Genomic DNA, 22,216 nt, shown 5'->3' on the forward strand with positions numbered 1-22,216 from the left:
CTACAATCTTTCAATTATTTCAGTAGAAGAGTATCCACTTAGAGAGCTCACAGTTGTCCAAATCTTGCCTGTTAGGCAAGGGACTAAAACTAGCTCCTTCTCAAAGGTTATCCTACCTAAAGACCATGGTAATCTCAGGCAATTAAATGCTAGGAAGAAATGGGAACTAGGAAGAAAATCCTTGCGTTCCTGTAGCAAAGGCCGTGGCCCACACAGGCAAGCGGGGCTTAAAGGATGCAGAAATGGAAGCCCAGTTTTTTCTGCTTTCTTTGAAAGCTGGATGTTTATTCCAAGCTGATTGCCTAAGGTTCCCCTTATGGTCCAGGAACCTCCAGGAAAATTAACTTTACACTAAAATAAGTGAGATGATCTACAGTCTGGAAACGTCTCTTTATCTCCATTGTCCATCAAGTGATCCTAGACAACCAGTTTAGAATGGTTGCTTCATTTCTATGTTGCAGAAGTTTAGCAAGTCTGACATTTAATCATAAAGATCTTGTAGAACTGAAACCAGTACATTTTAATTTTTTTGTCTTTTTTTTTTAACAAATACACATCATTCTCGTATTAACAAGACCATTGAAGAGAGACATACTGTGACAACAAAAAGGTCTTCAAATATAGGGCAATAAAGGAGAAATAAATCTTACTCTTTACTCAAAGTACCAGGCTGGTGTAAGGTCAGAATCTTATCTATACAATTAAACCTAAGCAAAAAAAACTTCTGTAATTGCTTCTGGAACTAACAAAGAACACATACATATTTTATTTGAAACTGCAATAAAAGACTTTGGGTCAAAATCAAGCAGGAAATAGGTGGATCAAAGAAGCATTATCATATTAAGATAAATTTTATTAAAATCTATTACAAATCAACCAGCAAATTAAGATTAAAAAAGGATACTTCATCTTTAGCAATAATATCCTGTATCTGCAAGCACATACCGTTTCTATTTATGAAACTATTACATAATTAACTCAATTGTGAGGAAATGACCCAGACAAATAGTTACCACAGATGAAACAGTAAAATCAAGATGCAATGATCTGGAAATACCATTTTGCCAGATAAAAAGATATTATGGATTACTGCCATGGCAAATTGCTACATCACAAGCACCACTGCTTTGGTACATTTGGCTTGCTGACAACTTATCTACCAGATTCTTGGAATATGAGTAAAGCATCACCATTAAATAGTGATGGGTATGTTACAGAGATAAGAAGGACTTTTCAAGCTTTTTCCCCTCGTAGAGGAATGTGGACAGTTGTCAACAATAAGGCAAGTGGACAAAGACAATTGAATGATTAAGACAAAGACTTGATGGGAAAAACATGGACAGAAATACATCAAAAGTGTTAAGAAAAGGGGAAAAGAGATTGACAGAGCTTTGCAGTGTTTGACTTCGTTTTTCTGTGGCATAAAAGTCTACTTAAAAAACCCTAAAAGGTCAAATGGTTGCCTACAAGTTGGATCCCCCAAGAGTGTGAAGGAGATGATGTCAATGCACTTCTGGAGCTGTTGCTTTCATGTGAACTTCAATCACAGAATCACAGAACCATTTAGGTTGGAGAAGACCTGTAAGATCATCAAATTCAACCATTAACTCAGCACTGCCATGTCCCTAAGACACACCTATGTGTCTTTTAAATACCTCCAGGGATGGTGACTCAACCACTTCCCTGGGCAGCCTGTTCCAGTGCTTGAAAACCCTTTTGGTGAAGAAATTTTTCCAGTCACATTCATCAAACATTAAAAAAAAAAGTCTATTCATAAATTATGCAAAAACAATATGGAAGAATTATATTCTGAACTCAAGAGTTCACACCTTCTGTAAAATTCTGCAAATGATTTTTTTTGAGTGTGCGTGATACCAAGAGAGTCTAAATAGTCAGTGTTGCTGTCTTGGGGATTTAGAATTGCGCACCTGCAATAACGAAAGAGGTATGTGAAAGCAAGACAGGTCTTTTGCAATACAGACAGACATTTTTTCTAAGATCATTTCAAGATAAATAGCTGCTTTTTACAGTGTTTAAGTCTAGGGAACTTGATCTTGCTTAAAAAACCACAATTTTTTTCTTGGAAAATATTGTCTTTGTACAAAACTGTTTTTAATTAGGGGGCAAAAATTAAAAGAATCTAATGAAAACCATCAGATTAACACTGGACAACGTACAGCTCCAACATGTAAGTAAGGAAAAAAATCTACTTTTTTTCAGAGTAAGTAAAATGCAAAAGGAGATGTGAGCATGGAAGAGGGAGTGAAAAGAAAATGTTGCAATTTTCATTGCTAAGCCTGCAGTTTTGTTCCTCTGCTTTGACTGACTTACCTTTGTGCCAGGTCTCCCCATATTCACCACCGCCCCTGATGTTCGCCACTGCTAGAACACCTCCCAGGTGTCGCACAAAAATAAGTCTTGACACACTGAAAAAGCAAACAGATAGAGGATTACTTTTATTTTCCAATTTTTAGACACTCACCACTTCTGCAGAAATACTTTGAGGGAAAGATCTCTCCCAAAATCAATGATGAAATTGTGAATGAAGTCCCTCTCGATGGTGGACCTGAGTAGTCAGGCTTTTTACAATGGTTATCCATGGAAATGAAACTCCCAGCAGCTTTGGGAGAGGAAGGAACCAGTGCTGGTCCACTCTTCCTCCCTCAGTTCTGCTCTTCGAAGGAGAATGGCCAGTGGTTTGGCCTGACAGATGGCCACTCAGGACATGTCACAATCTTAAAAAATTATCTTCAAGGTCATTAGTGTGCAGATTAGAGTTATGCAGTACCACTGGGCCTCCATAGCTTTCTGAACTGTTCCTTTTTCATGGGATCTCCACTTCTTCAGAGAGGAAAGCAAGACTTAGGAAGAAAGCAAAGAATTAAAACTTAAGATCAGCACTTGATCTTTGTTTATGAGCAGCTATTTTCAACCTAACCTCTGCTTAATATATTTCTTCTGGACCTTTGTAATACTGTGTTTGCAAAGAAAAATTCTGTATCTACCACTCTTTTGTGCCATGGTCAGCAGTAAAGTGCTGGCCAATCCCATTCTTATTCATTTTCCTCTTGCACTGCTAAATACAAAACAAATAGTATAACATAAAATTACAGGTTCTGCCTCCCCTACTATCTCCTGAACCAGTCTGAAAGCCAAAACAGCATATTTTTTTAAAATGCCAAACTGCAAAATGATCAAAAATATTACTATCTTTTTTTTTTCAAATGGACTGAAGTAATTTAAATTATATTTAACAATTAGAATAATTTAATTGTTGATCTGTTGAGGCAGTAGCTTAACATAGCAGAAGCTGCAGAAGGCCAACCACACATATGCCAAGGAGACAAGTAAAATATTAAAATTTAACCTCAACAAGTCTTTTTTTCCCCCTCTAGTAGGTTTAAATTTCTTATTTACTTGAATTCTTTGCTCATCCAGAAACCACTGTCTGCAGAAATTAAATTTGTTCAACCACAAGGGCAAGGATTGGGTCTTTTTTAAGTCCCACTACTGCTTATTAGAAATGGCTTGAAAGATGGTAGTCCTTCCGTGTGTCTCATGTGGATGTAGTATCACAACAGGTAGAATTTTCATACCTCCAAAAACAATTATCTCCGTACTGGCACATGTTCTTGAGAGTATATACCAAGAAGTAAGGAAATAAAAAGCACAAGGATAACTGGTAAGAGATTTCTGCATTTTCATGACCATCAAAGGAAAACTTTTCCACCTAGGCTGGTTATGTGGCCATCAGATGGCTCAGGAGGCATGAATAATCTCAGCTTCTGTAAAATCAATTCTCAAGACCATCACTGTCAATTGCATTTTCCTTAGATTGCTGTGACATGCTGATCAAACGCAAGACTGATATTCTGTAAGCACATTGCCCAAAGGCCAGAGAGCATTACACTGGCAAACTCCAGGACTCCTAATTTCAACAGGTTGCTACACAGCTAATGTGGAGTAGCCTGACAGTAGATTGCCTCATTAGAGTGTGGCTTCTTAATTTTTGGTATGTAGAGTCACAAAACCTTCCAAAATATTCTCCACTTCTTTTCCCTGTCTGTCTCAAACGTTGGACCTCTTGGTCCAAAGTTACTTGATTCCCTAATAATCAGAAGTAGTAAGAATTGCAGGTAAGGTAAGAGCTTGCTTCCCAAATATATTGCCTGAGAATACTGAAAAAATAAAATACTCCACAACAGAGTCCATCCTCTTCCACCTGCTGAAAGAAACTGTGCCTGTCTCAGGGATCATGGTGAGTCAGGACCGTAACTTGATCAATACTTTGAGACACATGCCTTGAGCTTGTAACAAACTTTCTCAAAAGTACTTTTAAGTTCAAGGAACCAGGTTTTATAAGCATAGAATCTGAACTTACTACTTTTTTAAAAAGTGAAACTTCCAGGTAATCAGACAGCACAAAGCTCAAGTTTCACACACAACCCTACTACTGCCTCCTGTGTTTTTCCAGGAGGATTCTTGCTTACAAATTTGATTTCAAGTCACCTTTGTGGCCGAGTCACAGCAAACTGCCCAGTCAACCTGGATGGCTACAAAATATCTCATTCTGCAAAAGAAAGTCTGGGTCCCTGCTCTTTCTAACAGTCCCTGCAGCCTTTTGCTCATTACACCTGTTTTTCTTTCTCTCCTGGAAGCAGGATAAAGGAAAGGGCAACAGGTTCAGGATGGAGTCAGTGGAGGGATTAGAAAATAGTTACCGCCCTGGAGAACTCCTTCCAGACCCTCTCATCACTCTTAAGGAGCATAACACAAAAAATAATAAATCAGGTATTGTTTTTTACAGTAGAGAACAATGTGAGGATCTATGCTTCACAGAGCAAGAACACTTTCCCAGAATTACTAATCTGATTTCAGGTATTAGAGCTGACAGAAAAATGGAGGCTAGCACACAGGTGATGGAGAAGAAGTCCTGAGTCACTGGACTTGGTTGCTTTCTCAGTTTTTGTGGAGCTGAAGGGAGCAGTAACAGAATAAGCAAAAGGAGTAATCCTCCACTCTGCACTGAGGGCTGCTCTGTTGCTTGACCTTTCTCCAGGCTCACAGTCTCTCTTCCCTGCACCTCTTTGCTTAAAGGCTGGGAACAACCTGGCAGTGAAATGCAATTTCACAGTCTGCTGCACAACCAGCTGTATTCCAGGATGAGTTAGAAATTGCTTCTCCTGTACCCACGCAGGCACACACAGAACAGTGAAGGGAAACATGTTGGTTCCTACAGCGTGGTTAGCCAAATCTGAGGCATTAGTAGTGGGTTTGTGATGGCATCTCCCCAGCAGCTCTGCCAAGCCACTGGTATCAATTCCATCAGCCTTCATTTGCACTTGCTATGTGGGCTGTATAATTAATGACAGTACTCTCTCTAGCAAGCACCATCTCAAAATGCCACCAAATGCAGCTCTCCAGTCCAGAGAAGCATATGAAAGATGCATGCTTGCACTCAAAAATAAACCACTACTGTAACTGACTTAATGACTTTGGCCTGTCATTCTTGCAGTTATTTCTGGATCCTGTAACCTGTTGGTTTGTTTCTATTACTTTCAGTGAAGAAGATTTTTTCATTTTTGATGTGAAAAGGAATGCTAGTTTCTGAATTAAGCAGAAATAAGCTACCCAAAGCAGAGAGCTGGCTCACACTAATGGGTGTGAAATACCAGTAAGAAAATACTGTACTGGCTGGAAGACATACAGGACAGAATTGAACCATTGGAAAGGAGAAGATGGAGTGCTTTGTGGAAAGTTCTAAGAGCCTTAAGTTTAAATAAAACAACCCAGGAGTGTTTAGCTAGGAATATTTTTTTTGGTTTTTTAAAGGTAAGCTGGCTACTACCTGGTTACATTTCCATAGCTACATCTCAGCCTTGGCCATCCTGTGGCTGCTTTCTAGCACTTGTGCCTGCTGCCATCAAAAAAAAAAAAAAAAAAAAAAAAACTTTGCCTGGCGTCCACTAAAAAAAAAAAAAAAAAAAAAAAGACCAAATAGTGGTGTTGGGCTGTGGCTGGAACAGCACTTGGACTTGGGAACTCCTTGTGGAGTGCTGTAGTATACAGTAACAGGGATGGAGTAAAACATTAGTGGAATCTGCCAGGTAAAGGGTGAACTGGACATCCTGCCTTTCTGTCATAAATTCTCTCTCACAATTTCCTTTCCCTGATTTTGCCTGCCTACTTTTGGAACACATTCCCTCATCAAGTACCCAATTTTCAAGTTATTAGCCATAAACATGTATTTGAAGGCTTTGGCTTTTTTTTCTTTTAGAAAGAGACAGCTGAGAAATCGTATCTTGATATTACAGTGAGAGAATAAGGAGGGAGGTGTAGCCAATCATGTTTTATTTACATGGTCAGTGGGATAAAATATTTAAATCTGAAGGTCACTGATTGTTCTCTGTGCATTTACTTTTAAGCAACTGTTACAAACTCATATTCTTAATTTATGAACTGTATAATGAAGGTTTCATAGGGTTCAGGAAAATATAGGTCACTGCTCCTACCTCCCATCTTCCTCTCTTCTAAATGTCAGCTGCACCCTCTTGCTGCTGTTTGCTGGACTCCTACGGGAATCAATTTTTAGCTTGCCAAAATGGCAGAAAACCACCCACTCTGTTTTGCTGGGATAGTTTTCTGTCATTCTTGTGAGGTAAATCAGCTTAGCAAAGGCTCCAGCAAGCACCAGGGCCAATGGATGGGAGATGGAAGTAGGCAATGTGAAATACCTTCTCCTTTTGCCAGCAACCAGCTTGTGTCAGCTCTGCAGTATGTGAAATTTTACCTTAAATCAATAGATATGTAATATTTATTTTATGTTCTTTAAAAAAGAAAGCATGGTAAGTTTTATCACAGTTTTCAGCATTTACAATAAACTGTAATAAATCAGTGGTTGAACCTAACTAAGAAGGAATTTAAAAACTATGCTAGTTATATAATTGTGTCTCTCAAGAACCACAGGAAATTAAAAGTATAGCTTTATGAGGCAGATAAAAAGCTTACAAATAATCACAGAACACAAGATGGGAGGTCCATTGTTAGACAAGGTATTTGCTAAAAAGGATGAGAAACTGTAAATGCTATTCAGAAATACAATCACAGCAAACAAGAAAGGCAAGCACTAAAAAGGATTTCTTGAAATGTACTAACTCTAAAGCAAGACTGGTAGCACCTAAACTTAATAGGATTGTTTCGTAACAGATTGTTTTTCTGTGGTGAGTTGCTCTTCTGCTACCTGAAAAACTGTTCTCTATTCAGCCCTTTCCATTTTTTTCCTCTGCCTCACCTAGGAGCATTTCTTAAGTATTCAAACACTGCCTCTTAGCAAGTCTATTCAAAATGCTTTGCTTAAGAAATAAGTCTTTTCTTTAAAGAGATCATCTATGCAATAAAGCTTATGGCTTTTGAGAGCTACAAAGCCTGTTCTGCACACAGCATTTTTGGTTTAAGTGTTGCTTTGCATTTGTGGAGACAGTATCATTTGCGTCTCAAGACACAATCCTCTTTCCTCTTTCTTGATCGTATGGGACACAGAAGGATTTTGCTTCTGACATAATCTCAAAAATGTAATATGAAAACACAGCCAAATTTTAATTATTTACATTAATTTAGCCAAACATTTGATTTTCTATACTATCTAGACATAGGTAATTGCTTAACTTGAAAAAAGAAAACTTCCTATGTTATTAGTTCAGCAAAGGGCTCAAATATTTCCTTAATATATATGTCCATGATTTTCTGTTGAACTCAGTGACAGAGCAGGAAGAGGTTAAAGTGTAATCCTAAAGGCTGGGTGACTGTTGTAAAGCTCAGGAGAGCAGAGCACTTCTCTGCTCTGGCAAAATTTCTTCTGTGAGCCCAGGCAAAACCCTTGAATTCAGAACTAACAAAGCCTAACAAATGATGCCTGGGCACTGATGTGCAGGCAGCCCTTATGGCGCCCATCTTGCTCCTCAGGGACCTGAAATGCATCCTGTCAAATTCATTGTCCACTCTGCCCACAGTCTGTGACAGTTGTTAACACCAGATACTTCAGAAGAAAGTGGGAATCACCCTGCTTACCTGTAGCTTGGTGTAATTGATATGTTGAAGCCTCCATATCCATACAAGAAGGCAGGATGAGAACCATCTAATTTAATTCCTTTCTTGTGAATAATAAACATTGGGATCTTAGTGCCATCTTTGCTAGGGTAGAAAACCTAAGACAAGAGAAAAAGAAATACAAAATGCTCTTAGTGCTGTAACTCTCCACAAGTGCTGCTAACAAGAATCAGAGGTGATCGTTTCTGTTGTGCCTGATGGGTAAAACCTTCTGAGCAACTTGCACCAATTGCCCAGGTCAGGTTCAGTAATGGGCACCACCAGTTTGGTTTCTTAATAGCTCTGGAAAATGTATCAAAATGAGACAATACAAATTATGGTATGATGATATCATGTTTAGGTGTCTTTTCTATCAATTCTACACACAAGAGGGTTTAAGAAAATGTTGCCAAAAGAATACAGTTCTCTGCAAGGGAAGACTGTGAAAACACAAGGGCTACATGGTCCATCACATGTGAAAGGAGCAAAGACTGAGCTGGCACAGAGAACAGAACTAAAACCAGATGACCTGCACAGATGAATTCACCAGGGCAAGTCTGTGTCCAGCAAAAGTGGACTAAGCCCAGTCTTTCAAGGCTGTCTCAGAGACGCTTCACCTCATCAGGATGGAAACACAAGCCACGACAGAAACTTTTGTAGCACTTGGTGCATTTTCAGACATTGTGTAGCAACTAGAACCAGAAGTTGCAGAATCCCCAGTCCATTATGTAAGACAACTGAACTGCCCACTGGCTTTCAGGAAACCAGCTCCCAAAACATCAAGTACCCACATAGCACATGCTTTCATATGTCTTTCTATTGCTTGCTGCCACAGCAGTGTGTGAAGTTAAAAGCTGAACTCCATGTACACAAACACAGACTGTAATTGCTTAACAGCAATTACACACATCTTCTTGTTTTGATGCATGTCTCTGCCTGCATACTCTAATTTGGGATCCTCTGTGTCATATTTTGCCAGTCAAGCAAAACACGTGGCTGTGAATGCAGTTTATTGCTTGTTCTAAAATTCTGGCTGATTCCTTTTCACTGCCTCGCTTTAACATCATTGCAGCTTCTACTCTAATTAGAACAAAAATGTAGTAAATGAAAAATGACACATTCTTATAATTTAGTTGCCTGTTTACAATCTCTGCTTTTAAAGGAAATAGTCCTACTGTGATTTATAACGCACATGATCAACAGGTTCTATTTTTACAAGACATGAACCTCACAAGTAATATGAACCTATGCAACACATTTATTCTGAGCATTGCCTGTAATGTGAAACATGTAAATCCACATGGCATGCTGAAAACAAAGTAATCACATTTAATTTTAGTTCAATCATTGCTAAGGAAATGTGAGAAATTTCAAATGAAATCACATCTACCTCCAAAGGCTTTACCAAAACCTCTAGACATATTACAGATAAAAATTCAGTATTTCACAGTGCCCAGTAGATGGAAAAAAAACCAAAAAACAAAAGTCTAAGGGCATTTTTACACAGATGAAATCACTGTTTCCAACTGCAGCCATAACTGTATCTTAACTGACAAAGTGCTTCTCAGAACGGTAGAATATAAAGAATTTTCACTTTAAATAGTTACTTGAACACTATAAACAAACAAAATAACTGATGAACAGGAGAACTGCTGAGGATGATGATGAGGAGTCCCAGAGACTCTTCCATAAAACACCATCCATCAACTCCAGCTGGTGCTGGCAATTCTCGGGAAGCGAGCACCTGGCCTTTCTACATTTCCAGAAACTTACTGCTGTTGGCCAGTCCTTTCCTGATGATTAAAATATGCCATGAATTTTAATGCTGGTTTCTGAATGAGGACTTTATTTTTTTACAACTCCCTAAAAACTGACTTCTGTAGGGCTTTTATTGTCATCAGTTAAGATAAAACATACCATTAAATGAAATCTCAACAGAAAAAAAAGATGCACGTCAAGCTGACACTTGCAATTTAAGGGTTTTCAGTCCTATCTTTGCTAAAATAATGATTATTTCTCCCTGCAAGATGAACACACGAGAGAGGGGTGGAAATCAATTCAGCGAGACGCTAAGATATGTGAAGCTATTTAAGCATCTCCAGATAGACTATTTTCAACAACTGATTCAATCTCACCTTTAAATTAGCTGTTATCTCTGAAGCAAGTCCAATGGTTTATTCATGTAACCAATAAAGGGACGTGCTTCTATCTCAAAGATTAAGGTAAACTGCAAAGGGCAAGCCCTAAAAAGGATTCCCAAGATGGTGTTTCATGCCTAATTTTAGATGCTGTCAGCTTTTACAATGGTAAATGCTCATAAAAGGGTACTACATTTTTCTGCTTTATCACAGACAGGAGTGATCCACTTGTGCCAGCCACATTATATTACTCATTGTTCATATATTGTCCAATAAGGTCTCATGTCACTAAGCATATGTAAGAAGAGGACAAGTTAGAAAAATTTATTTGAAGGGAAAAGGATGGAGAAAAATACTTCAGAAGTACTATTATGAACGCTGAAACTCACCATTCAAGGAGGGACCTGCTAAAAATAAGTATCTTCGGCCTTTAGGAATGCAACAGCAATGCTGTGTGGTAGACAGGGCACTCCTGCTGTGTGCAACCCTTGGTGCTATTCTAGGACCATAGTGCTGGAGCAGTACAGCAGCCCTGGAATAGCTGTAGCTTTGTCTCCCTCTAATATCCCTGTGTCACATGGCAGTGGGGTCTCAGTGCCAGAACCACTTTCAATTCAGATGGTAGAACCTGAGGCATACATTTATAGCCTCTAGTCTACTTATTGTGATGCAAGGAAAAAGCAACACTATTTGCTATAAATTACATGAAAATTAAGCTGTATAAGCTACACAAAGCCCAGTCTTTATCATTCTTCTATAGTGCATACATATATATTTAGAGAGTGGTGTGTTGTTTTGTTTTGGTTTTTAAACTTAGCATTTGAAAGCAATTTACACTCCATCTTCACCTGAAAAAGTCAGTGGAAGTTTATGTCAGAGACAGTTTACAGAATAAGTTTTACAAACAAATACAGTTAACAGCTCTGTGATTGGGCTTGTAAATTTACTTAGGGGTTGAACAGGATAAAAATGTTCTATACATTCATTCCTGGGGAGCTCTCTGTCCTCCTAATTATTATCTTTAAATGTGCAGTATTTATGTTAGGTGAATGTTCACTTAGGGAAGAGGGGAAATATCAGCTTGCACTGTAGACACAGACACTAATTCAGAAAGACTCTATATTTATCCACCTCTGCGTCTGCTATGACAAGAAGCATCCTCTCCATCTCAAGTCACCAGGAGGCAAAACTAAGTCTTTTAGAAAAGTAAAAAGATTTGAAAAACAGACGCTGCAAATGAAGTTTTTCTTTCATTTATCTACAGAGATAACACAGACAGACATTGATACTTACACACAGAATTAAAAATAATTTTGGCAATCATCCGACATGCACTTCTCTTACGAGCAAATATGAAATCAGTATTTTGAATATTAAAGAAAGTGACACAATAATCCCCACAAATAAGTAAAACTCATGCACTCATATTGTGCCACATAACTAAAAATACCTAAAATTACTGACATTGAATAGAAACTTCAATTTTTAAAAATTAAAAACCTCAACAACTTCTGAGGTTTTATTTTCACTTTTACTCCCTTTCAGAACTATTTTTTCTGTTTATATAATGGAGATATTAAAAGATGTTGGGGTAAGAAAAGTGCACCTGAAATCATCTTGCTTTTACAAAACCTAAAATCCTTCTACACAAAAAACCAACTGCAAACCCGTACACATTTAAAATTAACCTTCTAAGGTATTCAACACAGGTTTTGAAATACTGCTGTAAAACACACATCTAAAATAATCTTGTCCATATGGGTCTAATGTATATATGTTTTGAACTGTGAACAATATCTGAATGTTCAGAAATCTTTTGTCATTTGCCTGACTCGCTCATGAATGGCAAAGCATTAAAATCCAGTTAAAAAGTGATCAGTTTGTCTTGTCAAAAAGAATTATTTCCTGTAGGTAAAACATGAATTTTATACCTGAAAAGAAACTTTGATTTCTGAGACTTGAAAACACTCCTTATGTCACAGTAGGCTAATTATTCTTAGGAAGCCAGTAGTTATTCTAATAATGTCTCTCTCAAACTCTCTTTCAAGATTAGGTATTACATACCAGAAATAGCAGATGTTTCCATGTCTATGTGTGCTTGATCAAAACCAGGTAAGAATTACACTTGTCATTAGATTGACATCCATTGTGTGAAATGCCAAAAAATTTTACAAAGAGCAATTAAAACGGCATATAAATCAAGCTGGAATGCTCCTTATTAAAAATTCATGTTCAATAATTTAGGTTTATTAACACCACAACAATGCCTTTAAAACAATTTTTTCCAATGTCTCCTATATAATTTTTCTGAGATAATTCCTTTTCACTTGAAACAAACACAGGATTTAGCAGTTTTCTGAAATTTAGTCATTGTTTTCTGCTTCTAGGTAAGAGCAGCTGCCCTCACACACTGCTGCAGTCACCACAAAGTTACAGACAGCACTGGGGAGGCAAAACATTCTGTTCAGTCCCAGCAACCCCAGGCACAGGGGCTATAGGGAATGACTACTTCGGGTTTTTTACTTCTTGGAACTGAGTTTCAAACATCCAGTTTCACATAAAGTATTTCCCTTGTTAAGTGAAGATTTCTCATAACACACCAACATTTGAGATTTGTGGAAGAAAAGCATAAGGAATTCATACTAAATCATATAACGTTGCCCATGTTTTCCGAAATGTCAATTCCCAAATGCCAATTCCCAAATGCTTTGTTAAAAGGCTCACTGTTTTAAAAATCCCACACTAGTATCTTTGAAAGGTGACCAGGACAGTAAACTTAAAGGAGTAGCCCCTGGAGAAAGTTTTCCCACACAGATGGAACATCAAGGTTTTCAAACCTATATTTAGGTACCGAGATAACAGTGCCTGAGGCTGAACAATGCCACATAGGAACACGTCCCACCGACAAGCCCCAACACTTGGTGCTTCAGGAAGGCAAGTCACAAAGACCCTGCTCTCACACCAGCAAGTCTGAACACTTCTGCTGAACTGGCAGGCAAGGAGAAATCCTCTCAAGATGCCAGGGCAGAAAACTCACTGATTCAACCAGAATCATGTGCTGCCTTCCACAGCACCTGTCCATAGCCCATTCCATCCCTCATCACCTCTGACCTTACAAAAAACCTGACACTAGTCTGGGGCTAAAGACTATATAGCTCATCAGAAGCAAAACTCCCTATTTATTGCAGCAGTGGCATGGACCCAAGGATAAGATCAGCAGTGGCCCCTTAGGCAGCTCTGGCAGCCAGCCAATGGCCACCCGTAAGAGCAGCTCTTACTAACCACCAGTTCTTGTATTCTTATATAGAGCATGAATCAGAAGTCAGGAAAAATAACAGAGAACTGTCACCACTACAGAGTAAATCCACAGGATCTGAGGTTTCCTTTCTTCAGAGGGGAATCCTCATCCATCTTCTTTAAGCCTCTTAAATTAGCTTCAAAGCAATTCTGTGTGGGTTGCAAAGCTTGCTTAACACAGAGCTGGAGAGGGGCCAAAGTAACTCAGTACAGTAAAAATTCATGCAGGTAAAACCCAGAAAGAAGAACACCCACCACAGACGTTTGCAAAAGCACTATGAAAATAATCAAGAATCCGCTCAGAAGAAATTGTTTCACCACCCACCCACCGGCACAAAAAGCAGACTCATGCTGACAGAGGCAAAGTGCCAGGAGATGGTCTTTTAGAAGAAATGTCTCCTTGCTACTAGGTTCAGCTGCCTAGCTACAATTGACTGCAGGGAGGTCTCTCACAGGGTGGTGGGAGGATGTAGGGGAAGACAAGAGAAAAATACAGGTGAAAGATCACAAATCCTGCAAGACTGGCATGGCAGAAATTTAAATCACTCTTTGCTAGATAAGCTAAAAGGTATCATCCCATTTATATAAAGCCTTAGTGGTAAATGGGATCCAGTGAGACCCCTACACACACTCTACTTCTGCAACCAGAGAGGCTTCGTGCCTCTTCTGTTTATCCTTTGCCCCTTTCAGTGCAATCTCAGAGCTTCCTGCAGCAGAATAATTAGAATCTGTCAGGTACAGTTACTCCTTTCATCAATTTGCCTTGAAGATGACTTAGTATACAGTGTAGAGACAGACAGATATGAGAGATAAATTTACCTTTTCATTTAAATATACATTGTAGTCATATTAAACAGCAAAATGTCCCAGGGGCCTTTGTAAGTTACAGTCTCTTTTCTGAATTGCCTCTGTGCTTAGGCATTCAGGAAATGTACTACTATGAAGTAGTATAGCATGAGACAAGCAAAGGAATGTCTCGATGGAAGCAGCACACCATTATGAATAAAACCATAAATAACAGCTGCTAGCTAGTCCATTTTCTGTCATTAAATCATGCTTTACTTCACTGAATAAACTGCTCTGACGAGGCAACTCACTGCAATAGTGTGTAGGCATTAGAAAGTAAACACTACTCATTTTTACCATGCTGGAAATCAGTTCAAGCTGTGATGAGAAACATGATAAGAACAAAAATGTAGAGGCAACTTTCTATGGGTAAACAAGAGGGAGAACTCACTTTTTGCAAGCTACTTCACAATAACTATTCTTATTTATGGTTTTATGATGTGGTAGGTGCACACACCTAATCCAATGTGCTGAGAAAGAGATACATTCACTCAAACTAGCTAGTAACTAGCTAATTTACCTTTTCTTTCTTTGACTCCATCTTGCTTCAAACTTGCTTGGTCATCTCAACATAGCCTCATTGCTGAGTGTTTACAAGCTTCAGGAGGATGACACAACTACTGTTGGATTTTCTCCATAACATAGGGGCAGCTACACAGTTCAGGGTGCTCAATTTTCACTTGCAAACCCATACCCAAAAATTCTTGCACAGAGAAAATTCAATCTTGACAATGGGGATGTCAAGTGCCAGCTTGTGCCAAAGCCTTGAGAGGATCCATGCGTTTTTTACATGGCCAAGAAGCTTTGTTCATGACTTTCAAACGCCAGGCAATTTCAGAAGGCTCTGCTCTCTCTTCCTTAGAGAATCATACCATGTTTATAGATGCCAAGTTGGCTACCCGAATGCAGAAGTGCTATAAATCACTAAACACCTACAAAAATTCTGCATGTGGCTAGTACAATATTAAAAAGCCATTCATGCTTTTTGGTTTGAAAGAAAACAGAGATCATCTACACCAGACAGTGCATATTTCAAAATCAGTTCCAAATCACTTTTCCTGTGAATATTTATTCTGAAGTACTTACTGAAATGAATAGGTCATTAAAAATATTGTGAAGCAATTCCGTGTGCATTTTCTCACTCAAATTATAGCTACATATAATTCACTTTCTGAGATAAACTTGAATTTAAAGTTACTCATTTGTGCCCCTACATGATTAAAAAAACCACCAAAATGGTAGCAGAAGAAGAAAAAAATCCCTTGAGAATGGTTGAGGAAAAACTTAAGTCCTGGAAAATATCTGCGGCGCTATCTTAGAAAAAATAATTCTAAGGTTCAGATGCTATTGATTTTGAAAATTTGCTGTGGAGAGACTACTATTGTTTTCAGATTTGCAGTAGCCATTTGTACAATGAAGAAAAATCACTCACTGAGTAGCAAGAAGCAGAAGAGAATTATCAGTTTTCATTCACTGTTGTAACAATACTTAGGGAAAAAATTAAACCAAATCTGGTATAAAGCAACCCAGCAAAAATTTCAACTGCTGCTGTAGTTTCCAGACAGATGTCAAAACCAAGACTTTGAAGGTACTTCATACCAGGCACACCAAGGAGTGTGCTGAAGCACCCTTGTAATACTCTTGGAACAGCGCAGAGAAAAATGAATAAAAAAGAGGAATGCTTTTTTTTTAAGAAGCTCTAACACTAAGGACAGTCTGCAGCAATCTTTCCTTTCTTAGGCAAAAGATGAACAAGACAGTAAAAGCCAATAAACTTGTATCAGACATTAGGTAATCCACAACTAATAATCAACTATCAATAAATACATGTATCAAATGTCTAATGATGCCAGATCAACTAGAATGAGTGCTATCAGTTCAAAAACCATCAGTAAGCAGAAAGAAAAAGTCAGGGATGTTCCTACTAGTAAAAGACTCCCTGATTTCAGGCATTCTACCATTACGCTTTGAAGCTTTTTCTGCATCCAGACTATTTTTAGCTGCTAGCAGGGATCTCTGTACACTGCTACTTTCAAAAATAATTGACAAATTGGATGAAAAGCAAGCAGTTCAGGCAGCTGTCAGGGAGAATTTATGTAGCAATTTTTCCCTGTCTATGAGAACAGAAGCTGGAACTAAGGAAATCATCTATTTCTTTATATCATTCATCCACACAGCTGAAACACTGGTTACTGTGAATAAAAATGATAGTTTTTAGAGGCTTTCCTTGTCCCATAAATCTCCTGGGAGATGTCTCAAGGACAGAGCAGAAATAATTAATCTAAGGAAAGATAATATTTTATCAGTACCTCTGAGCAGTGTTGATAAAATCAAATCAACTGCTAAATGAAGATGCAAACTAGATTACCATTAATAAAATTGCACACTGATGAATTTGTGCTGCATCATAAGCAGACAAAAGCCCAGAGAAAATTAGTGACTGAACTGTTCCTGGGTAGAAAGTGAACTGAAAAGGAACTATCCTTCTTTCTTTTCCCTCAAAAAAATGTTCTTTCAGATTGCCCCAAGATTTTGTGATTTGTAAGTTTTTACTACTTCAGTTTTTATACTGAGGGCAAGTAAGAGAGGTCTGCAGAATGATTCTACTCATACATGTTCCACTTACACAAGTTCACCACTCTGCATCTCTGGATACTTATCAAAGCACTTTGTGTTCAGCTTGCCCCCTCTCTTCAGCAATGAACCCAATTTAAGAAAAAACAACCCACCAAATCTGTTGACAAAGCTATTGACTAAGCTTTTTAAGCTCTTTTTTTTTCTGTGTTTAGTATAAATGGAGACTATACCCTTCAAAGTGGCCAGCAACACCAACATATATATGCTAAGAGGTATGATTGTGCCATCATAAACTGGTAAGAGAGATTCTCCAATACCTCCTCTCCACTATTTAGCAAAAATTATTTGCTCAGTATAAACTGAACTGCTCACAACTATTATATGATCATCTTTGTTACCATGCATCCTTTTCTAAGATAATCATGTTCACAGTGAATGCAAGAGTTATAACTTTAGGTTACAATACATGTTATAATTTGCTTCCCTTTTTCCCTTTCAATAGCAGAGTCTGCTCCAAGTAGTGGCCACACACACTCATTTACTTCGCAGAGGTTCTCATTTTCCATATGTCTATGTAAGATCCCACCAACATTTGAAACTGTTGTTTTCCACTCTCAGCTCTAGTACTCTGCTTTCCACCATGATGATGAATGTTAATTAACAGCAACAACAAAAACAACAACAAAACCCCTAATCCACCAAGCAGTTTTGACCCTGGATGAAGACAGCAAGTATAATTTTACTGGGCTGCGGTGATTATGTGTGTGTATATATACATATCTCAAGAATTTATCTGCATTTTTTACCAGTTCTAATTTGGTTTTGTCTCCTTTAGGTAGTTAATGCACAGCCATCATTATTAATCTTCCAAATGTAATTTATTTCTCTCTTCTGATTCAAGCTGTGGTTGGAAAGGGCCCTGTGTTGGTCTGCATTTCCATGCTATCCAGCACACTGCTGATTGTGGTCCATGATTAAGACTCTTAAGTCCTGCAATAACCAAGTAAATGAAAGAGCAACAACCTTCTAATTTGTTGTCTGCAGGCTGCCCTACCTCCTTAAACCTCTTTGTAACAGTTGTATGCCAAGCCTAATAAATAACTGCATAAACTAGTTATGAACTTGTGTGTGCCTGGAGGCCTGCAACTCCAAAACACAAACCTCCCAGCTCTGCCAGAGCCACGTCTATTCTGGAAACACTCCAGTCCCCTGGTTGCCTACAGGGACACTATTCAGAATGAGAGATGTATCCACTGTGAAGTATTTAAATGGGAGTATGGAGCTGTGGTGAAGCTTAATTGCTGACAGGAAACACTGAGACACTGAAGAAAAGAGGTGACAAGGGAGTGCTGCTTGGAAGGAGTAACAAACAAAAGGCAAAACTAGCTGAAACAGTAAAATGCAATCCAGCAAGGTCAGAAATACAACCTACTACAACCTGACAGATGCAATCACATAAAGAATAGTGAACAGCTCACTAAAAAGTAGTTCAGAAAAGTATCTTAGAGTTGTAGACATGCCAAACTGAACTTGAACATTGAATCGTTAGGGAAAAGGCAAACCCTACATGAGGACATAAACCAAAGTCTCTCCCACAAGATATTATCAAGTAACCCCTCCTGTTGCATTCACATTTGCAAAGCCTCAGCTGGAGTGCTGTGTTCAGTTGAAACCGTGACACACCATATGCTGAGCATCTAAATAGATTCCAGGAAGAAAAAGCAGAGTGATAGGAGGCCCACGAAATACAATCCACTAGAAAAACTGAACAGAGCACAGATTTTTCTTTTGTTTTGATTGTTTTTAGTCTAAAGGAAAATAAAACTGAGGGAGACACAGTGACAATCTCTAAACATGCAGAAGTTGGCTGCAACTAGAAGAGAACTAACTGTCTTCCATGTCAGTGAGGGACACAAAGCAACACATTTCAAACTCAAGAAGGGAATTCAGGTGAGGCCTTTAGGTGGTGTATCCCCTATTCACTGCAAAAGCTTTTTAACAGTAAACTCGGTGAGAACCTGGGACAGATTTCTTAGGGAGTGAAGGCTTTTAAACATAAGGCAGACGGAAACCAGTCAGGAATAGTACAGGCAGAAGTGACCTGCCACAGTGCCCAGGACAGATCAGTGTGCTCTAGCCACAATAGCCAGTTTTGGGACATGGGTACATGCTCACATCACCACCATGTCCACATTCAGGAATTGTAGTTTCTTCCTCTTCCCAGTCTTTTTGCTCCTTGTTTATTATGGCAGGTTTTTCTGTTCACAGCTGCAGCCACCTGTTGGGCAGTAGGAGCTGGTTCCTCTCTTCCTGCAGGAAAAGCCAGTGTCCTACCTCCTGGGTCTCCAGTGGGTTAGATGAGCTTCTGAGATTGTTCTTATACAGATTTTATATGATTTTAAGAAGAGAAGCCTCAAAAGCAGAAGTGGAAAAGACAGACTCCTAAAACAGAACTATCGCCTCCCTTCTCACTCCCTTTTGCCTTTCATAAAACTAGGATTGAGAAATGTGAAGGCCATCCAGGGAGTTCACATATGTAACAAAATCTACAGGAACAGCTGGCGAACAGAGACATATTGAAAAATCCACCACTTGCATTATGGATCTGTATTAGTTAAACTTGAGAAAATGGTTTAAAAATTTAAATATTAAATATTTACATGTTAAAACCAAAGAAAACATTTTTAAAACTTGCCCATATGTATACTACAGATGTGCAAACACCTATTAACAGAGCGACCAACATTTCATTTTCAAGTAATATGAGCTTCACTATCAAATAAATGACTATAATTGCTACTGTTCTGGAAATCTGTTTGAATTTAAACACTGTCCTGTGGCACAGACAGATATATATCTGTGTATATAACTCTTACTAAAAGTAAATCCTCTTCCTCGGAAACCTAATGACTATTAAATGGACTTACATGACACTGCTAGCTCAGTACTGAAAAATACAACCAGGAAAGTCTGGTTATCTTGGGGGCCTAGTAAAGAAGTCAATGTGTCTCTCCCTGCTGGGTCAGTGGCTCGAATGCTGGCCCACACCAACGATGACTGACAACTGCAATCATCTAATGATCTTTTGCCAGCTGTGTGAATAAAACTCATGATTGTGGTCCCAGAGCAATCTGTCCTCAATGCAGCATTATCATCACAATTAAACCCCACCTCCCCGGCCAGGCTACATGAGGCAAAGTGATGGGTGGGCAGATGAATAGAAATATTCCCACTCAGCAGAGGAGCACTCTCATTCTGAACAATGCTGGCGTGCCAAAGTTTGACATTTATCCTCTTAGTGAGAAAAGAAAAGGGGCAGCTATCACTTTTTTCTTTCAGCAGAGGACTGTGCTGAAATTTCCCATTTTTAGGACTACTTGGTTTAAGCAAGAATTAAACAGCTATAAAGAGGCTAAGAGGCTTTAGAGCATTTTTTTTGTGGAAGCATTCTGTGTTTGACCTTCCACCATGGATGGTATCGGCCATTCAATCTGCACTATACAAGACACACAAACACCATAATGATCAAAAGACTGCATGTTGTCCGCCTTTATTACTATTAGACATATTGAGAAGGGGCTTTTTATTGATGCTGAAGTTCTCTGAAATGCTATTTGTGTAAGATTTTAATAACTGTCTTGATGAAGTTTTCAATCCACATCTGAAAACTCAACTCTGAGGATCAGCAAACCACTGCCATTAGAACAGCAAACCGTATCCCCAGAGCAACACCTCATCAATGTAGAGCCACAGACAAATTTCATTCTGAATGTTTCTGTTCCTGTAGAATGAAGTTAATAATATTCACTACCTTTGAGAAATAACATGGATAAGCCTGTACAAATGGGAGAAGAAAAGTTGGAGGTAGATTCCCACTGAGGAACATTAAATAGAATTCATACTTGTGAGTAAGAGTTAATTAAAATAGCAATGTGTTCATGCTTAATTACTGGAGGTGAGTTCAATCAGAGGAGTGAATATGGAAGTTGGAGGAAAAATAGAAGGGAAGAAGTTTTCAGTGACTTGTTTAGAAAGAAGACAAATCCCAAGTATTTTCACTACAATATTATAATTTTAATATCTCTTTATAAGCAAAGAACCTACCTACTGAGGTTCCTGAAGACTTTAACACACGTGCTCATTTAAGGCGTCTGACTGAATGACTTTTTAAATATTTTTGATGGCAAAAGGTATTTTCCCATTTACCGTAAAAATCAAAACTATTTTTTATTTACAACCAACAATGCAATCATTTAAGACATGTGAGGCAATCCTTTAAGCTCCACTACAATTGCTTAAGCTCTTGTTTAAAACTCCTGTGTGTAAAAAGGAATTCACTACACTATGTTCAATGGTTACGGGTCTGTTTTAGTCCATGCTATTTTGCCTTGTGTTTTAAGGAATTCTGAGAAAGAAATGGAGCGTGGAATGCATCTTGGGATTAAGTAAGCCAACTAACACCTCCCTTCACTAGAAAAGTGGAAAACAAACCACTGCAAGTTCAAACAAAAGTTCTACTGAGTAAGGCATAAGAATAATATTTCATAATGAGCTTTAGTTAGACTACTAAGCAATCACTTCTCTTGTAGGCTTAAAACAAATGAGCATTTTTATAAAGTCTAGAGGTTCTACAGACATTTCCATCTTAAAAAGCTCTCCAACTCCCTGCATACTCAGCAGAAAAAATAAACAATTTACTATTAAAAGCTTGGAACTAGTGAATCACAAAGCCTATATGACAATCCAAATGAACACAGAGAGTATTATTTTAATATTTTAGTATTATTCCCCACATTGTGTGGTCTGGTAGTGTGCTAATTCTTTCTAAGAGCAGTTTTGCACTCCCCTCCATCCTAAACCACATTTCCATTGTTCTGCATTCTGCTGAACAAAAGCTCCCAACACAAACTGTGCATCAGTCCCCTGTGGTATATAAGGGGATAGAGCAAATCCAGACATTTAGACCTTAAAACAGGACTTGAACTGGATTGGTGAAGAAAGCAATGCAAAGTCTATTGCTCATCCTCTTACTTAGAATAGAGAGATCTGGTTCCTACTCCAGATACCTAAGGAATCTCTGAACTGCATTGGATGGGACTACTTAAATATAATGGATGTAGAGCCAACTGCTACTCTGCTACTCTGGCATATGGTTTTCAAAGTTCAAGAGCATTTAAGGTCATCATAGGAAATCCATCTCTTGATACTCTATCTAGATGTAAAGTCCTTGATTCTGACAATTTCCTCCTTTAAAAAGGAGTGTAATGTGGCTG

General features: G+C 38.4%; 1 protein-coding gene across 1 annotated transcript in view; it reads right to left on the minus strand.

Annotated features, from left to right (window-relative positions):
• The window catches only part of PREP (prolyl endopeptidase), a 96,471-nt gene that overhangs the window by 8,081 nt on the left and 66,174 nt on the right, over positions 1-22,216 (minus strand). Inside the window, exons 11-12 of the mRNA XM_008637920.2 lie at positions 8,068-8,204; positions 2,332-2,426 (exon numbers count right to left, since the gene is read on the minus strand). Of these exons, the coding sequence (XP_008636142.1) occupies positions 2,332-2,426; positions 8,068-8,204 (232 nt within the window). The remainder of the gene's footprint in view (positions 1-2,331; positions 2,427-8,067; positions 8,205-22,216) is intronic.

The sequence above is a fragment of the Corvus brachyrhynchos genome, unplaced genomic scaffold (assembly GCF_000691975.1).
Source record: "Corvus brachyrhynchos isolate BGI_N302 unplaced genomic scaffold, ASM69197v1 scaffold14, whole genome shotgun sequence".
Lineage (NCBI taxonomy): Eukaryota > Metazoa > Chordata > Aves > Passeriformes > Corvidae > Corvus > Corvus brachyrhynchos.